The sequence below is a fragment of the Talpa occidentalis genome, unplaced genomic scaffold (genome assembly GCF_014898055.3).
Source record: "Talpa occidentalis isolate TD23 unplaced genomic scaffold, MPIMG_talOcc4v2.1 talOcc4.7, whole genome shotgun sequence".
NCBI lineage: Eukaryota > Metazoa > Chordata > Mammalia > Eulipotyphla > Talpidae > Talpa > Talpa occidentalis.
The window spans coordinates 5,813,178-5,831,031 of NW_023605083.1; the positions used below are offsets into that span (position 1 = coordinate 5,813,178).

General features: G+C 45.1%; 1 protein-coding gene across 4 annotated transcripts in view; it reads right to left on the reverse strand.

Annotated features, from left to right (window-relative positions):
- Positions 1-17,854, reverse strand: part of GARNL3 (GTPase activating Rap/RanGAP domain like 3) — a 122,661-nt gene that overhangs the window by 53,281 nt on the left and 51,526 nt on the right. For all 4 annotated transcript variants that reach the window (XM_037491476.2, XM_054688778.1, XM_054688776.1 and 1 more), the window contains 3 exons: positions 16,976-17,050; positions 2,249-2,348; positions 582-700 (listed from right to left, as the gene is read on the reverse strand). In XM_037491476.2, the coding sequence (XP_037347373.1) occupies positions 582-700; positions 2,249-2,348; positions 16,976-17,050 (294 nt within the window). The remainder of the gene's footprint in view (positions 1-581; positions 701-2,248; positions 2,349-16,975; positions 17,051-17,854) is intronic.

Sequence of the window (17,854 nt, forward strand, 5' to 3'; positions counted from 1 at the left end):
GAAAAGAAAAAACCCAAAACTTTCCTGAGCTACAAAGACCCAAAGCTCGAAGGGCTTGCCTTTAGCTCACCACCCTCAAGTAAGTGTCCAAGCCCACTATGGCCAGGGGTACTGGCCTTGCTAAGACTAGACTTGTTCTTTTGCCTTGCATCACTGAGGGAAGGTGTTGCGTCTCAAACAAGTTTTAGAAGCATAACCGATTCAGGGGTTGACCAGGGATTCAGAATCCCTTCGGGTTGCCCCCTCAAGCTGCACCTCTGCAGCTGTATTATTTTCTCCCAGTATGTGCTGCTCCTTTTATCTGAAAGTGAGCCAGTCCCTCACTTTCAGTATCGCTAACTGCTAAGATCAACTCTGTAAAATAGTGTGTAATCCCAGGGGCCAGAGATTGAGGGCAAAGGACATGTCTAATTAGTGGCTGATAGGCGAAAAGATGCTGTTAAATAAGGGTGCGCAGGTGACACGTGTGAGCAGCACCATCCTGGATACTCAAATGCAAAGACCCTCCTAGAGAAAGGCTCCCAGAGCCATCGTGACAAGCATGCGAGCTACTCTGCCCGCGGTGCAAGCCAGTTACTTACTGTTTTCCTCCAAAGAATTGCACGGTACTGGGGGACACGCTGATTGTTTTGGTCAGAAAGTGTCACAGACAAGAAGAAGGGGCTCTTCTCTGCGTCATTTCCAATGTAATTCTGGTGGACTGGAAAAGAAAGAGGCGTACAACCGTGAAAACACTGGTTCCTCTTGTCACGGGCAGTGGTGGGCACTTAGGTGGGCTCAGCCCTTCACCTGTGCTCAGGGAAAAGTGAGAGCCCACCTGCGTGGGAGAGAAGCTGATGACCCTCCCAACATGCCACCCGCAGCCACTGGTGCAGGAGTGAACACATGAACCGATTCTGGCCAAGGGGACAGGATGAGAGCTGTGCCAGGGTTGCTGGCGAGGCTTCCTTTCTTTTCCAAAGATGGACTTCTTCCTCTGGACAGGGTTTGTTTATGTGTCATGGCTGGAACAGCTGCAACCATCCTGTGACCCTGAGGAGGGCCAGCTTTGGTCACGAAGTCTTAGAATCCATCAACCCTGGAGCCTGCCCTTCCATGGGGTAACATATTTTTAAGCCAGTCGAGGCAGCTAAAGGTGTCCAAAGTAGTGGCACCATGTTTTTCTAATGTCAGCACTGCTCTGGGCACGATGCTTTCAAGCCCTTGGGAAGACGATGGCCACGTAAGTAGTCTTAGAATAATACAGCATCAGATTTTTTCAAAGATGTCATTTTAGTCTGATCACTCATTTTATAGCTCAAGCATCACATCTTCTATAAACAAATGCATTAGCCTGAAAGCGACCTATCCAACTTATCTCTAACCCTCAGGCAGCCATTATTCTCTCATCCCCACATCTCCTGTTGTTACTGGCACTCCTGCTTCCCTCTTCACATGCGAGTTTATGGCACCTCTGTATGAAATGCACGTGGCTACTAACGCCTGAGCTCTGGCTATGGGCCAGACTTGGCTTAGTGCTTTTCTTGCACATTTCATTGAAATTTCTGTTCCAACCTACTCGGCATGGATTAGTAAAACCCACACTTTACAGAGAAGGAAACTGAGTCTCAGAGGAGTGGAGAGTAAGTCATGCAAGGTCCTGAGGTTAATAACAGCTGCATCAGGATTCAAACCGACTGTACAGTCTCCCTGAGGGCAGGGGTCATGGCTGCTTCTGCCACTGCAGATTGCCTGGCTCATGGAAGATGAGTCCAGGGCCTACAGAACATGCCTCTCTAGCTCCCTGCTGGCCCTCTTGCTCAGGGAACTCTTCCTCTTCCTCATGGCCTTGAGGATGTGTTCAAAACACACAGACCTACGCACTGGGTATTTACCTTGTTAACACTAAAGCTGTTTTCTACCCAGCAAATGCTTATCTTTTAAAATCACTTGTTCAGAGGCTCTAACTTTCTTTAGCTTCCTAGGAAGAAAACCAACTGGGAAAATAGATAAATAATGATAGATACATAGATAGATAGATAGATAGATAGATAGATAGATAGATAAGGAAAAAAACTCTTGGGCTGAGACTCTGAATCTACAAATAAATCTTTGAATCTACAAAGCTTACTAGTGACCTTGAATCGAAACCCTCTGGTATTTGTGTCCCTAAACTGGTTGGTCTCCCACAGAGAGGACCAGAAATTACACCAGCGCTGATATCCATTTTGTATACTCCTCTTCCCAGCCACCACAATGGCATAATTACCTTGTCCTAGAAAATACTTGAAATACCATCTGGTGTGGTATTCTGGGTTCTCCAGGTGCACATCTGTTCTTCGCCAAGTACCTGGCAGAGCAGTTGCGTTCTGTAATGGAACAGAATTGTGCCATTAAGAGGCTTATTCAGAAAGTAAACAAGAAGCTGGCAACGAACCATCGGCCAAAGAACCAGAAAGGCATTGCTAAAAGTGTATAAAGGTGGCTCTAACTAGCATTCTCGTTAGAAAAGACGCCGGTCTAAATCCACATCAGAGAAACATTCTGGAGGTTCCCAGGATGTAGGGAAAGAACCAAGTGGTCTTTCTATCTCTAACTGGAGTTGAACCTCTCTCCCTTCTGGGCTGAAGCTTCCACAATATTTGGAATATTAGGAAGATGGTGCCCCCTAGAGGCCCCCCTCTGTATGCTACTCCTGTAATAGCCCGTCTCCCCTAGATCTGATCTCCGTAGCATCTTCAAGTATGTGTTCTTCATACACAGAGTTTTAAGCATTTATCATAAAAATAACCCAAATAATGTGGAAACTGTGGATAAAAAGAATGAATAATCGGAATCCTCTACACAATGCCACATCCATCAATCCTGACAGAATTATTCCTTAACAGAGACATTCTGAGGGGCCACATGGCTTCTTAGAAAGGCATACACATCATCAAACATCTGCGAAGATGGGCATAAAATCACCACCCCGCCAGCACTGGCAGGGTCGCCTCCCTACACCCTGGATGTCGCCTACTGTCACTGCCATATCGTTTTCATTTGTGTCTCTTTGTAGAATAATTGGATCACACCCTTTCTTCATGCATTTATTGGTCATTTACAACTCTTCTTTTGTGGGTTACCTGTTTACATTCTTTGCCAGTTTTCCTATCTCTGTATTCTTTTTTTAAATGATTCTTTTATGAAAACTTTGAATTGCAAGTGATTTCTTTGAATTAAGTATTTGATATTTAACTCTGTGGTGTTTTGGGCTGTATAGAAATTATTAAATGTTTACAGAAGAATATTTTTTTTAGATTTTTTCCCTTTGTGGCATCTTCCTTTTATAGTATCATCATATTAAAGTCTTTTACATCCAGAATTAATAGAACTATTTACTGCTACATTCTTCTAGATGTTTTATGGTTTCATTTTTATATTTCACTCTTTATCTAGCATTTACTTTAGAGGCATGCCATAAGATATGCATCGATTTCCCCCAAATAGTTTTTCGATTATCCAGTTCAAATTACTGAGCATTCTGCCATTTCTACCTTTATCAGTCATCAAATACTTTTACACAATGAAAAAGCAAACAATCCAATTAATAAATGGGCAGCAGATCTAAACCGACAGTTCACCAGAGAGGAGATCCAGAAAGCCAGCGGAACTGGCGGTGTTCACAGCACTTCTGGTAAGGGAAATGCAGGTCAAAACCACAACAAACTATCATGTCGCACCTGTCAGAATGGCACACATTAAAAAAGACCCCCAACAAGTGCTGGGGAGGATTCAGAGAGAGAGGAACTCTATTTACACTGTTGGTGGGAATGTACATTGGTGAAGCCAATTTGTACTTACCTTAAAATGCTAAAAATGAAAATAATGACTGACTCAGCAATCCCACTCTTGGGCATCTATCCAAAGAACATAAAACCATCAATTCAAAAAACTATATGCTCTAGAACATTTATTGTAGCCTTATTTACAATGGGTAGTATATGGAAACAACCTAAATGTCCGCTGATGGAGGGCTGGATTGAGAAGAGGTGGTCTGTCCACACTAGAATCCTGTTCAGCCATAAGGAAAGACAAAACATTGCCATTTACAGCAAATGGAAGGAGTTCAAGGACATTAAATGTAGTAATGCGAGTCAGAACGACAAAGATAAATACCAGATGTTTTACATAGCAGATGATTCAACAAAGCCAGACACTAAAAACCAAGTGAGGTTTCTGAAGTTAAGGAGAAAGGGTCAAAGTGTATTAGGGATGGTGTAGGGAATAAATGTATTTGAAAAAATTAATCATTTGTGTGGTTGAAAATCCTGACCATTCATCTATATGGATATGGCCATTTTTCTTTAGAAGACTTGATAAGCAGATCCACCATTGCTGGAACCTATTTTCTGACTACGATCAAGATGAGAGGAAGATGAAGGGAGGCTGTGGATGGGTATCTGAGGGGTGCTGTTTTGTGAGAGGAGCGCCATTCTAATTTGCAGAAAAAGGATTTTCAGTAAAATCAGGTGAATGAAAATAAATAAATATTTTTACACTGAACACTTACATCTTCATGGCCAGGGCACACGCTCAGCATTCCCGAATGACTGGATCTTACTCTCTGGAGACCCCAGGACGTCTACCTTGGGCCACACATTTCACAGACACCTGGAACACATGGTCCCGATGCCAACCTGCCTCCAGTGATTTACTAGACATTTGCCATAAGTTCCTTAAATGATGTTTCCTTCAATTCCCAGTTTACAAAGTGGCATTTTTCTGGAGTGAATACTGAATTTTATTGAAAGCTTTTTTTTTGGGGGGGCAACCTTTGAGAGAATAGGTTAAATGGGGGGCACTCACAGTCACATCATGAATTATACTAATAGCTCTTCTGATGCTGAATAAGTAGATCCATCATTGCTGGAACCTATTTTCTGACTATCATTGAGATGGGAGCAAGATGAAGGGGGACTGTTTCTGGAAAACACCCTACCAGGTCATGGTATAGTGTTTTTTGATTTTTTTTGTTAGTGAGATGGATCTACATGTTTCTTATCTGTATGTGTTTCTGTCATGCTTTCAGGGTTAAGTTGCTTTATAAAGTGAATTAGGCCACTTTCTGTTTTCCTCCTTGCTTTGGAAATTCATCTAGAGACTCTGAGCATTTGACCTGTGTTCTCTCCAAAGCACTTCCACTGATTTTATGAGAAAGATTTGATTTTATTCCCCAACTTTCAGATGAGGAAATGGCAGCTCAGAGTTAAAGTGCGTTGCCCAAGGTTGCAGAAGTAAGACATAGCAGAGCTGGAACTAAGATCAGTTCCTATTTCAGAGATTTTGTTTTTCTTTTTTAAAATCTTAACCATTACATCATCTTCTGTGTCCTTTTCATATTCTGCCTTTTTAATCTATGAAGGAGTAAAAACGTAGGTTATAGTTTGTTCTTTGGATGATTGTGCTTTTATGTACCTTTCTTGAATTAAAAAAACTATACCTATTACATAAACTTTAATTTGGAAAGAATGTAAAACTTACAGAAAAGTGGCAAGAACAAGAGTTCAAAGAGCATCTGGTGCCCTTTGCCAGATTTACCGCTGTTAACACTCTCCTGCTTATTGGTCATTTGTTGCTGCACACATGCACATACACACACACACGCATTTTTTTCGGTGCTATTTAAGGCTGAGGTGCATGAATAGTAGTCCTTTATCCCTATATACTTCAGTGGTTTTTTCCCCCCAAGAATAGGGATATCTTCTTATATAACCATAATACAGTTTTATCAACTTTCATAAATTTAACCCCAACAACAACAATTAAATCTTATCTGGGGGCCTCCCCGGTGGCACGGGGGTTAAAGTCTCAGCGCTATCAAGCTCTCACCAGTCACTGCAGCCTCAGTTCCATCCCAGCCAGGGAGCTACCCACATGGCGCAGCAGACCTCTCCTGTCTCCCCGCTGCTTCCCTCAGCAGTGGATTTCAGTGGATTTGTCTGTTCTGCTCCCCACTATGCCTCTGGTAAACCCTTTTACCCACCACACCTCCTGCCTAGACTCCAGTTCTTATATGCACAAATAAATTAATCTTAAAAAAATCTTAAATTTGTCATCTGTATCCTGATTTTGTCAACTGACTCAAGAATGTCATTTAAAACATTCTCCCCTTGAGTGTGGGATCACTTAACTGTAATATCTCTTTAGACAACCTTGATCTGGAATCTTTCCACAGACTTCCTTTGCCTTTTATGATATTTTTTATTATTATTATTATTTTTATTTATTTATACAAGCACTGGGTACAGTCAGAAGCGCAGGAGGGTGAGAGAATTCACCAGAGCCAGAGCGGGGAGCAGAGCAGGTAGAAGGACCGAAGTACACTGCTGAGGGGAGCAGCGGGCAGCAGGAGAGGTCTGCGTGCCATGTGGGACCCTCCTCTGGTGGCCGGGGAGCAGCCGGGGATTGAACCGGCACTGCAGAGGCCGCGGGCAGCTTCGCAACCCAGCGCTCAACCGCTGTGCCACTGGGGAGGCCCTGTGATAGATTTTTGAAGAATGCAGCACAAACATCCCTTTTTAATTTAATTTATATGTTATTTCCCCCTATGCGTTTTGTTTTGATTATAGCATGTTTGCTGGATTTACAACAAGCAGAAAGTAAACTGGGTCTTGTTTTGATCCAAACACTGATGTACGCAGTATTTGTTAAAAATAACTTTAAAATGCTCTTTAAAAAGCATCTATGGGGCTTCCCCTGTGGCGCAGCGGTTGAGCGCTGGGTTGTGAAGCTGCCCACAGCCTCTGCAGCGCCAGTTCGATCCCCGGCCTCTGGGCGAGGTTCCCACATGGTGCCCAGACCTCTCCTGTCGCCCGCTGCTCCCCTCAGCTGTGTACTTCGTCACTCTGCCTGTTCTACTCCCTGCTCTGGCTCTGGTGAATTCTTTCACCCTCCGGCGCATCTGACTGTACCCAGTGCTTGTATAAATGAATAACTAAATCTTAAAAAAAAAGAGAAGTTTGCCTTATATAGAGCTGTGAGCATTTGTTTAAAAAAAAAAAAAAAGCATCTATGAAAATGAATAAAACAAAGTTTAACCCCACAATTCTCTTCTTAGCTAGAACTGCAAATTATTGCAACCATTTTAAATAGACTTTTTGTTAAACTATACATCCAGGAAAATCTAAAAAATTAAAGAAATGTGCATAGAAACGATCTCATTGCAAAACTTAACTGTAAATAGTCAAGAAACAAAAGTTAGAAATACTATCAAATCTATAAAGATTCAAGAGTCAATCCTTTAAGCACATTCTAGAAACAGCATTTAAAAATGGACAAGGCCTAAATCACTAAAACCAGACTCACAGTGTGTGCTGGCTTCTTCTTGAGAGGTGCCTCTAGTTTCAGTATGAGGTACACACCTAGAGTGTGACTTAGCTTTCATTTCTTTCTTGGGCTGGAACTTGGACCATGATCTTGAATTGGATTTTGAGCTTGAAGAAGATGGATTTCTGTGTCTGAACATGTCTTGTGGGAAGGGCTTCTGCTACGCTGTGGTCTTCAGCTCTGTCTACTGCTTCCAGGACTGCACGATCTTCTACAGTTGTAGTAAAAGGACTGACTTCTTGATCTCCATCTTTTATCACCTCAATTTCTAGACTGCCTCTGTCATAATCAACACAACATGATACCCTGCACACATTGCTCCCCTCTTTGGCTTTCATCTGATTTAGAGTCTTCCCATGCCCTTGTGCAAACTGTACTCTAACTTGGCATCCACAAATCCATTTTCTGTCTAACTTTTGTAAGGCATCTTCTCATTTTCAGCCTCAAGTTGAACAGAAGCAAATCCTCTTTGAAGCAAGTGTAGAGCTCAAGCAGGACACACACATCAGCCGTAATGACCAAATTCCTGTCACAGATCTTTGGACCTGGTGTCCTCTGTCTGGAAGGGAGACTCTTAGGCCACGGGGCCCCTGGGCTCTCGCCTGCACAGTGCAGAGCAGTTATTTTCAGGCAGCAGTGCCAGCGCTTAGTGTTTCTAAATGTGCATCCTTGGGATCACGCCAGACTTCTGCGGAGAGAGCACCAGACTGATTGTAACAGCATCCTAGGTGATTCTGATGTGCGCTGACCTTTGAGAATCAATCATTGATAGCAGGGGCTCTAGGAGGATGCAGGGAGGGCATGAATGTAGATGAAGAAAAATAATCTCTGTTTTCCCTAACTTCCAACTAAAATGCTCTGTTTCTTTGCATTACAAATGTGTGTGTCTGCAAAAAACTACTGCAGGATGAAGAGTCCAGTGACCCTGTTATCAAACTAATAAAATAAAATCACAGATGTTTTCATAAGGCATGACAGTCATTGTGGGTATCTTGAAAAAGTTTACCCCCTTGATCATTCAAAATGACAGTAGTTATGAGACCTGGGCTGGGTTTGTCATTCAAATATTAATAAAAAAGCACAGAGATTGGGTTCCAAACATCATTTCGATAACTATTTCAATACAATGTTTTCCTTTGGCACCCTATTTATCTCATGCACTCAAAACTATTCTGAAACAGGGGCTTGAGGCTTCACAGACAGCCCAGGGGGATCAATGACGGAGAAAACTCCCCCAAACTGCAGACCCGCTGAAGCACCAAGCTTCTCCTCCCCAGGCCCTGCTGCTGACCCCCACGGGAGGGACCCCCACGGAAAGGGACTCCCAGTGATGGGCAGAGGGGTGTGCCGGTGTCTCTACTGAGTACAAAATGCCAAAGATGACTTCTTTTTTTAATGATCAAAAAGTTACCTATTTAACTTTCATCCTCACTGAATACGTAACTAAATTGGGGAGGTGGGGCGACCAACACCACAAAAAGTTGTGAGTCTCGCAGAGCAAGACACTTCCCGTCCCCTGTGAACGGCACCTACGACGAGGTGTAAAGACAGGAATACACGCAGGAACTGACAAAAGAAATGGAGACTAAGCAAAAAGCCAACAGCTCTCTGCCCAGAATGCCAGAAGAGTGGCTGAAAATGAGTTCCAATTCCTGATGATGCAGCAGACGTGGGCTGCAAACAGGCACGAATCTTAAGTGTTCAGCTAGATTAGTTTCTTAAATGTATGCACCCTAGGATCACTACTTGCGTCCAGGAGGAAAACCTTTGCAGTATCCCAGAAGCTCCCATGTGCATTTTCCCCACGAATACTCAACAGCCCCACTGGGAACAGTAACCGCCATTCCGGCTGCTATCACCAAGGGCTAGTTTTAGCTGCTCCCACACTGCACAGGAACGACCTCGGCCGTGTGTGTTTGTTGCTTGATGCTGTCTGTGACACTCGCCCACATTATTGGGGGATCACTAGTCTGCTGCTTCCCACTGCCAGGACTACAGCGTGAGCCCCACACTCCACGGAGCCTTTCTTTGGTGGACAGGTTATGTGGATGGTTTCCACTTGTGGATTATTAAGAACAAAGCCACGATGAATGTTCTTGCATTTGCCTTTTGGTGGACATTTCAGAGGAGATAGATGTTCCATTTCAGTAGATACTGCCAAACAGTTTCCCAAAGGGAACACACCAATGCACACACTTCACATCTCCCAAGAGTTCGAGTTGTTCTACATTCTCTGACCAATTGTTAGCATTTCAGTACTTTTAATTTTAGCAGATCTGGAGTGGGTGTATTAGGACCTAACTATGGTTTTAATTTTGCAATAAACTCTATTTTAAGTATGTCCCAATTTTACCAAGGATTTCAGAGATACGGAAACTTTGCTGATGGCATTTTAAGGTGGCAATGAACAGGAACACATAATTTATTTGACATCAACAAGACAGATTAAGGGCAAATATTCCGATGAGCACATTTTCCAGACAATGACAGTTTAACACTATAAACACTCACATTTATTTGTGTTATACCCTTTTATTCAACACTTGCTAAAAGGTAACAGGGAGAGATGAACTCAATTCTTGGCTGCAGACACGCCTGCACACGCCGGTGTAGAGGGAGCTCTGAGAATCATTTCTGCATCAACTTCCAAAGCCCACAAAGGCTCACGCTGCCTTCTCGGTCCTTTTATGCCCCACTTGCACTTGTGAGCTATGAAGGGGGAAGCCGGGCTCTGCCCAGACACTGAGGAGCATTTAATCCAAATCCATATGTAGCAGCCTCGTTTTATCTGAAAGCTCTTTAATATTTGCTTTTAAGCAGGGAATCCACACAGCACAGCACTGATGCCTGGGTTTCCTCATCTCTTCTGGAGCAAGTTGAATTACTGACTGAACACCTCTGGACTGATTTTCCTTCAGTTACTAGGTTGAGTTTTTTTTGTTTTTTTGTTTTTTTAATATATATTTTTTAAAGATTTATTTATTTATACAAGCACTGGGTACAGTCAGAAGCGTGGGAGGATGAGAGAATTCACCAAAGCCAGAGAGGAGAGCAGAACAGGCAGAGTGACAAAGTACACTGCTGAGGGGAGCAGCGGGCGGCAGGAGAGGTCTGCGCTCCATGTGGGACCCTTGCCCGGTGGCTGGGGATAGAACCGGTGCTGCAGAGCTTTGCAGCTAAGCGCTCAACCGCTACGCCACCGGGGAGGCTCTAGGTTGAGTTTTTGAGAGAACACACTGGAAGCAAAGAAAATGGACTTAGTTCAAGCAAAAACACTTTTTAAAAAAATTTTGCATAGAACTGGGTGTAGGCTGGAGGTGCAGGGGGTGAGAGGATTCACCAGAGACAGAGTGAGCAGCAGAACAGGCAGACTAACTGAAACACACTGCTGAGAGGAGTAGCAAGGAGACAGGAGAGGTCTGCTGTGCCATGTGGGTAGCTCCCTGGCCGGGATTGAACTCAGACCACAGCAATGATAGTGCTGAGACTTAATCCTTAGGCCACCAGGGAGGCCCCTAAGCTAATTTTTTTTTGAATTGCAAATATGAAATAAACTGCTCTGAAATGCTGAAACCACTCAAAAGTGAAAGTTCTTTCCTCTCCTCCATTTTCCATGCCCCAGTGCACTTTCTTGCCCTACAATAACGACTCTACCTGGTTGGCATGGCTTGTCCCTGACATTTTACGCTTTTATGTCACACAAACACATATCACATATCTAAACACACACACTTATATACGTATGTGTAATTTGTTTCCATAAGTGGACAGTAGTGTAGATACTACACTGAAACTAACTTTTACACTAGAGAAAATACTTTCAAATATTTTTATGTCAATACACATATATCTACCTTATTCTTTTTTTTTTTTAAAAGATTTTCCATTTATTTATACAAGAACTGGGGTACAGGTCAGAGGCACGGGAGGGTGAGAGGATTCACCAGAGACAGAGCGGGGAGCAGAACAGGCAGATGGACTGAAGACACTGCTGAGGCGAGCAGCGGGCGAGGCAGGAGGGGTCTGCCATGCCATGTGGGTTTCTCCCTGGCCGGCCAGGAATCGAACCTACACCGCAGAGGCTGCGGACAGCTTCATAGCGTGGCATTCAACCTGCCGCACCACCTTATTCTTCTTAACAACTGGGCAGATTTTTTGAAATTAAGTCCTCTAGTTGAGTATAGACTTGTGAAACCTGTAGAAAGCATAAAAAGGCCTGAAGTGGAAAGTAAAGGCCTTCCAACTTCTTTCCAGAACTTTCACTTTCACTGTTCAGCAGCAATTGCTATTAATTCCTTAGGCATCCTTTTGGAAATTTCCTTGCATACTGACAAGCACATCTCTTTTGTTTTTAAGGAAACGGGGTGATACTATTTTTTTGCTTGACCTAAGTCCATCTTCTTAGTCTCTTAAATAGTTTTCTACAGTATTATATGTATTGCTATTTTATTCTCTCTAATAGCCAATAAGCATTCCATTGTATCAATGTATCACCATTTAGATAAGCATTCTCAGCTGATGGGAAATGAGGTTGTTTCCAGGTTCTGTGTTACTGAGTTTATCTTTAAATAATGCCACAACACACAACCTAGCAGTAGAAGTGCTGAGTACACTGTATACATCTTTTTCGTTAATGCTAATTGTGCTCCCCCCAAACTTTACTCAAGGAGATAGATTTGTAACAAGATAGTCCCTGCTCCACTACCTACTAATCGATACATACCGTGAGCGGTGAGGGAGGTCCAGGGATGCGCCACGTTCACGCTCACCTTAATTAATAACCAGGCTGAGAACACAGGTGGCCAGACAAGCACATCTGAAGGTAACAGGAAGCTTCTCAGGGGGCTGGCTAATAGGACAGGTGATGGATCAAGATGTCAAAGAAACTCGTGACAATGAGCCATTGTGGGACACACTAATGAATTTACATTCAATGTGGACAATGCAAGACCCTTCACGCAGGTACAAACACCACCTGCGGCCAGCCCAGGGGGGCAGAGCCAGGGCCCACAAAGTAGGCATGAACTCGTTGTCTACCCGCCGGGAAACAGACTCAGGGATGTTGGGTCACAGGCTGGCAGGCAAGAGCCGAGGCCCAAAGCCAGCTGTTTGACTCCAAACTCTGCACTTTGGCCTGTACTGCCTCACAGCTAAACGACAGCACAGCAGAAATCCCTGGGGGGTTGGGGGGTAGCATGCCGTAGGCGCATCAAAGGCCCCAGAGAAGGAGAGGGATGCATCCAGCAGGGCAGGGCGAGTCTGCTTCACTCAGCGGCTGTGTGGCACCTCCTGGAACCCTGGGTTGGGTCCTGAGCGCTTTGATTTAAAAGGCTCATTAATAACCTCACAATTATCCAAGGGGTAGCAGTGAGGGTGCTGATAAGCGGAACAGGGTCCACGTCTTAGAGAAAAAGAAAGGATGTCAGAGAACTCTAGAGGGTCTGCTGTGCTGAAGAGAGCTCAGCTTTCCACTACAGGCTACAGGAAACGTAAACAGATGTACTGAGCAAAAATACAGACAGATGAATTCTGTTCAGTAGGAAGAACTTTCTAGCAATTAGAGGTGCTGGAAAATGGTACAAACTGCTTGAGGGGAGTGGTGTGATGGGAAATACATATTTGTTTTTAGTCTCTGTTTTCTGGCACAGAGCACCTAAACATGGAATTTCCTGAGTAATATCAGCATTCACAGTGTTTTGTTCTAATGGGGTTACTCTTGGTGGACCCCTAGATAATTTCAGGATGGGGGGCTGGTTGCTAGAAAGTCCAAGCATAGATTAGAGACTTGGAAATTTCAGCCCCACCCTGCAACCCCAGGGATGGGGAGAGGGGCTGAAGATTGAAATAATCATCAATGGCCAATGAGTCAATCAATCGTGGCTGTGATGAGACCTTCATGAAAACAGCCACCCCCACAGGGTTTGGGGAGCTCCCAAGTTGGTGAACACATTGAGGTGCTGGGACTGTGGTGCACCCAAAGAAGGCAGGCAGTTGTGTGTCCCCAAACCCCAATACTCAGCCAGTGTACCTCACCCATGAGGCCATTCCCCAGTGGTATCCTTTTTAATAACCTTCTTCATGACCCTCTCTCTGCCACTCAGGGAACTGGCCAGGGCAGGGCCTCAGCAGCCTCCTGGCACAAAGACACGACCCTATGAAGGGCATCTGTGAAAGGCTTTCCTGGTGGTTCTGGTATTGACGGTCCATGGTTTCCAACCAACTGTCCCACTGAAGAAACTAAGACTACCAGAAAAATATGCAAACCACGCCCTTGAGAGCACCAGAGTGTTTATAGGACAGCAAGGAGTTACCAGCCCACACAGAAAGGCAGTGTGACCCCTGAGAGGAAAGTGAACATGGAAGTTTTTAGCTCCAGGACATTCCGTCCTGGCAGAAATTATCTTGGGCTTTGAGGATCTTGAGGGACAAAGAATTGAAGCTCCAGGATCCACTGACATAGGTAAAATTAATAGGAGACTGACTGACATCAAGCTGGGACTCCAAAGGGGTTCCAAGGGAGGGGTGAGCCAGAAGAGACCACTTATACCCCCAAAACACAAGGAAGGCTGCCTTGTGATGAGAACTGCGGGGAGTGTCTCCAAGGAGGGATGCCCATGAGTCTTCACACAAACGTGCAGCTCTTTCCCCACCCGGGCGTCTAAAAAGTCTCATGCTGGGAACTTTGCTTAAAGAGACCTGGCAAAAGGAAATGCAAACCCCCCAGGCTCTGACACCCATTCCGAAATGTGTTGTTCTCCCCACACCACCAAGCACAGACGGTGTCCTGCAATTCAACACAAATCTGACACCATATTCGTGGAGATGGGGAGACACCAGAGGCTGAGGACTCAGTCCTACCAGCCACACATCCAGGTGGCCACCTGTGCTTCTGACTGGTCAGGTAGAGGAGGGAGGTTCCAATGACCCCCTCCTTGGTTTGATTAATTTGCTAGAGCGGCTCCCAGAAGGCAGAGAAACACCTTACTGACTAGATTACCCGTTTCTTATAAAACTCAGGGACAGCCAGTGGAAGAGGTGCTTCAGGCAGGGTGTGGGGCAAGGAAAGGGGTGTTTCCTGCCCTCTCCCGACACATCCACATGTTCACCAGCCTGCAAGCTCTTTGAACCTCATCCTTTGGGTTTTTATGGAGGCCCCATTACTTAGGCACTACTGATTGAATCATCGGCCACTGGGAACCTGACCTCCAGCCCTTCCCCCTTCCCAGGAGATGGGGGAGTTCTGTAAGTTCTAACACTCTAATGGTGTGGTCGGGACCCTGAGACCAGCCCATCCTGGTGACCAGCCCATCTCTGGTGACCGAGCTCACCAGAGAAAGCAACCATGTTAACGAAACAAGGCACCTTTATCACTCCCATTGCAAGGATGTTCGGGGCCTATGGCACGGGGCAACGACGAAAGACATATTTCCTGTTACGGATCACGAGATCACACTGCCGGCCAAAACCCAGCCCATCCTAGGTCTCATATTATTCCTGAAAATTCATCTTCAGGAACAACAAGCAGTGCACTGCCAGGCTGCCAGCACATGGAGAAACAGCACACCAGACGCACGCGCCAGGAGAACATGCCACGGCAGACAAGAGCAAGCTAGAAAGACTCGCAGTGCTGAGATCAGCAGTCACAGATGACGGAACCATTACACTGCCTGTGTGTTTAAAGAAATGAAGGCAAACGTGACATTGTCTGAAGGGAACAGTGGAATATTAAAAAGTGACTAGGCCTTTGGGAAAACATTTAAGGTCGCTCCACTTGCTCTGGCCCTGGTTTCTTGCTTCTCGCAGGCTGTGAGGCCTCCGCCTTTTGGTTTCTAGGTCTGAAAGGCTTAGTTTATAAATTATTCATGAGCATCAACATGTTTGATTTTTCCTGTATCCTTAAACTTCACTGTTAAATTTTGTATTGTTGGGGGTGTCTTTAGTATATCTTGAAATCTATTTGTGAAAAACCAAACGTGGGCTTGATAATCATCCGGGCGGCTTGTGCAAGTGTGCGACTGACTTTTCTGCCAAAGAATTGTCAGCAGCTGCCTGATTTTCTCCCATGTACTGGTTGGCTTTCCCCACCCCTTTTCTCTGGGTTTTTTGAGAGCTTGAGTTAATATTGGATTTTATGATTAAAGATTTTTCAAAATAAAATAGTTTTCACAATAAATAAATAGTGACTAAGCAACCTTGGATGAGGCCCTGTTTCTTAGTTAAGACAACAAAGCACAGCAACAAAAGGAAACATTGATGAACCAGACATGGATGAATGAAAAACTTTGGAGCTTTAAAGGACACAGTCAACAAAGGGAATAGACAGTTTTTTCACTTTCACTGGGAGAGATCTGCAAATCATATCTCTGATGAGGGTCCTGCACCCATACTATGGAAAGAACTCACAATTTCTGTAAGAAATATAACCTAATAACGAAATTGCTTTGATATTTGCTAGCTCATGGGTTTGTAAACATCTAAGCAGCTACTGTGGGCTGCTAACGCGCTACTCTAACAAGCTCAGACAAGCCAGTTTTTTTCCCTCTGTGTCTCAGGTACCTCGAAGGTCTTTCATCAGGTGGCACATAAATACCGAACGGGAGCCCATCAATCTGAAACACGGCCAAGAGGCTTCGATCAAACACTCATTCCCAGCAGCTTTAGTAGAAACAAAATCTAAAACCCCATCTGAGCCTTGATATCGTATTTCCCACGAAGCAGGACTATGTTTTGAATACAACAGATCACCAGGATTTGTGAAAGCAAAGTCTCCACTATGTGGTTCCAAAGGTAAGTGAACCGCCCCAGGCCAAAAGGCAGGGAGTCTGGAGCCCCTGCGATGACCCCAGGCTGTCTGACTAGAGGCACGGTCTCTAGCCTCTGGTGAGGCTCTGAAAGGCTGTGTTACTTACCAGGGCCACACAACTGAGAGGTGGGGGAGCTGGAACTTAGGGGTGCTGAAGGTAGATGGACCACCTCTCAGAGAGGCAGCCTGCCTTAGAAGAGCAAAGGAAAAAATAGAGGCTTACATTTCACTCTGAAGTTCTGGGGGTAGACCCTCAGGTATAGAGCAGGCAATGGAAATTTTAAAGAAGAAAAACAGGGGGAGTCCTTGTGGTCAGCAGCAAGGAAAACCAGGGGAGCCCAGAGAGGTCTCAGGCCCAAGGAGGCACACACAGTGATGGCCTCTTTTCCTGGCCTCATCTTTCCTGGCATAAAGATGACATTTTGTGACAACAGTAACTTTTCCACTTTTTCTCCTGAACCCTGATATTGTTCACAAGGCAGCACCAAGCCGTCCAGCCTGGCAGAGGGAAAAGCTGGGTTCTGGGAGCTACTCACCAGGCGGTGTGGCTGAGAAGTTGTCTGTGGTCCCTGGTTTTATGTGTCTACCTGGTTTTATGATGGGTTTTCTAAAAGGTAGAGGTGACACTATTCACAGCACCTCCATACAGCACCTCCCCGTTTTTCTTCTTTTCTTCCTTTCCTCCCTTCACGCCTGCATCAAGCGAAGCTCTGAAGGGCCCTGCTTGCCCCCTTCTCGCTCACCGGGGCAGTGGTAACGGGGATCACGAACTGCCCATTGCCATATCACAAGCACCATTATCGTGTATGGGGGAGGCTTCCTTACCTCATCTGAAGAGCCATTTTCCACTCTGAATCTTCCAGCCCTTTGGATGGCTCCATCTGCATCACTGGAGATAAGCTAGGGGACAAAAGAACGCTCAGTGAGGTAGCTGGGTCACCATTCACAAAGCCTCCCTGCCTGTCTGTGCCTGTCCCAGACGTCAGCCACGTCCAAGAGAGCTGAGGGACGCAGCCTATGGTCTTTTTGCAGCTCTCTCAGCCACGTCCTCATGCAGCTGCCCCAGGGTCTGAAGTGAGGAGCACCTGGCTAAAGGGGGTGGGAAACAAGGACATCGAGTCTAACGTTCGACATGTTCCAATCCTGGAAAACACGAAAGCGAAGCTCCCAGAGAAACAATCTTAATCCGAACACGTGGACAAGAGCGGCTCCCAGATGGCAGAGCCGGAAGCCAAGCTCCAAGTCCAGTGGCCTCGCAGGAAAGCCTGAAAAACAATCAGTGGCTGGCAGGAACTCCAGGCTCTGCTAACATCACAGAGAGCTCTCGGGCCTTACTCAGTTATAAACAGTTTTCAAAAGGCCAGACAGTCCCTTGCAAGGCATCAGACAGTATTTCAGCTGGGGCAAGGCCAAGTTTGCAGTCTTCAAGGGCTCAATGTTAGAAAGAGAAAGAGATCCAGGCAGAAAGGAGCTCAGGGCTTGGCCTGGCAGTCCTGAATCTGCAGACTCAAGATTTAGCTTCTTTTCTTCTGAATCTTCTAGATTTCTCAGAGGCAACTTGGGAAAATGACTTGTGTTTTTTTAACTTTTTAAATCTGTCCACAATTTACAGTAAAAACCTGCTACCTGTGTCCAGAGCCCAGACTCACTGACTCCAGACTTGTGCTCAATAAATCAGACACAAGATTGCATAAGAAAGGTGGT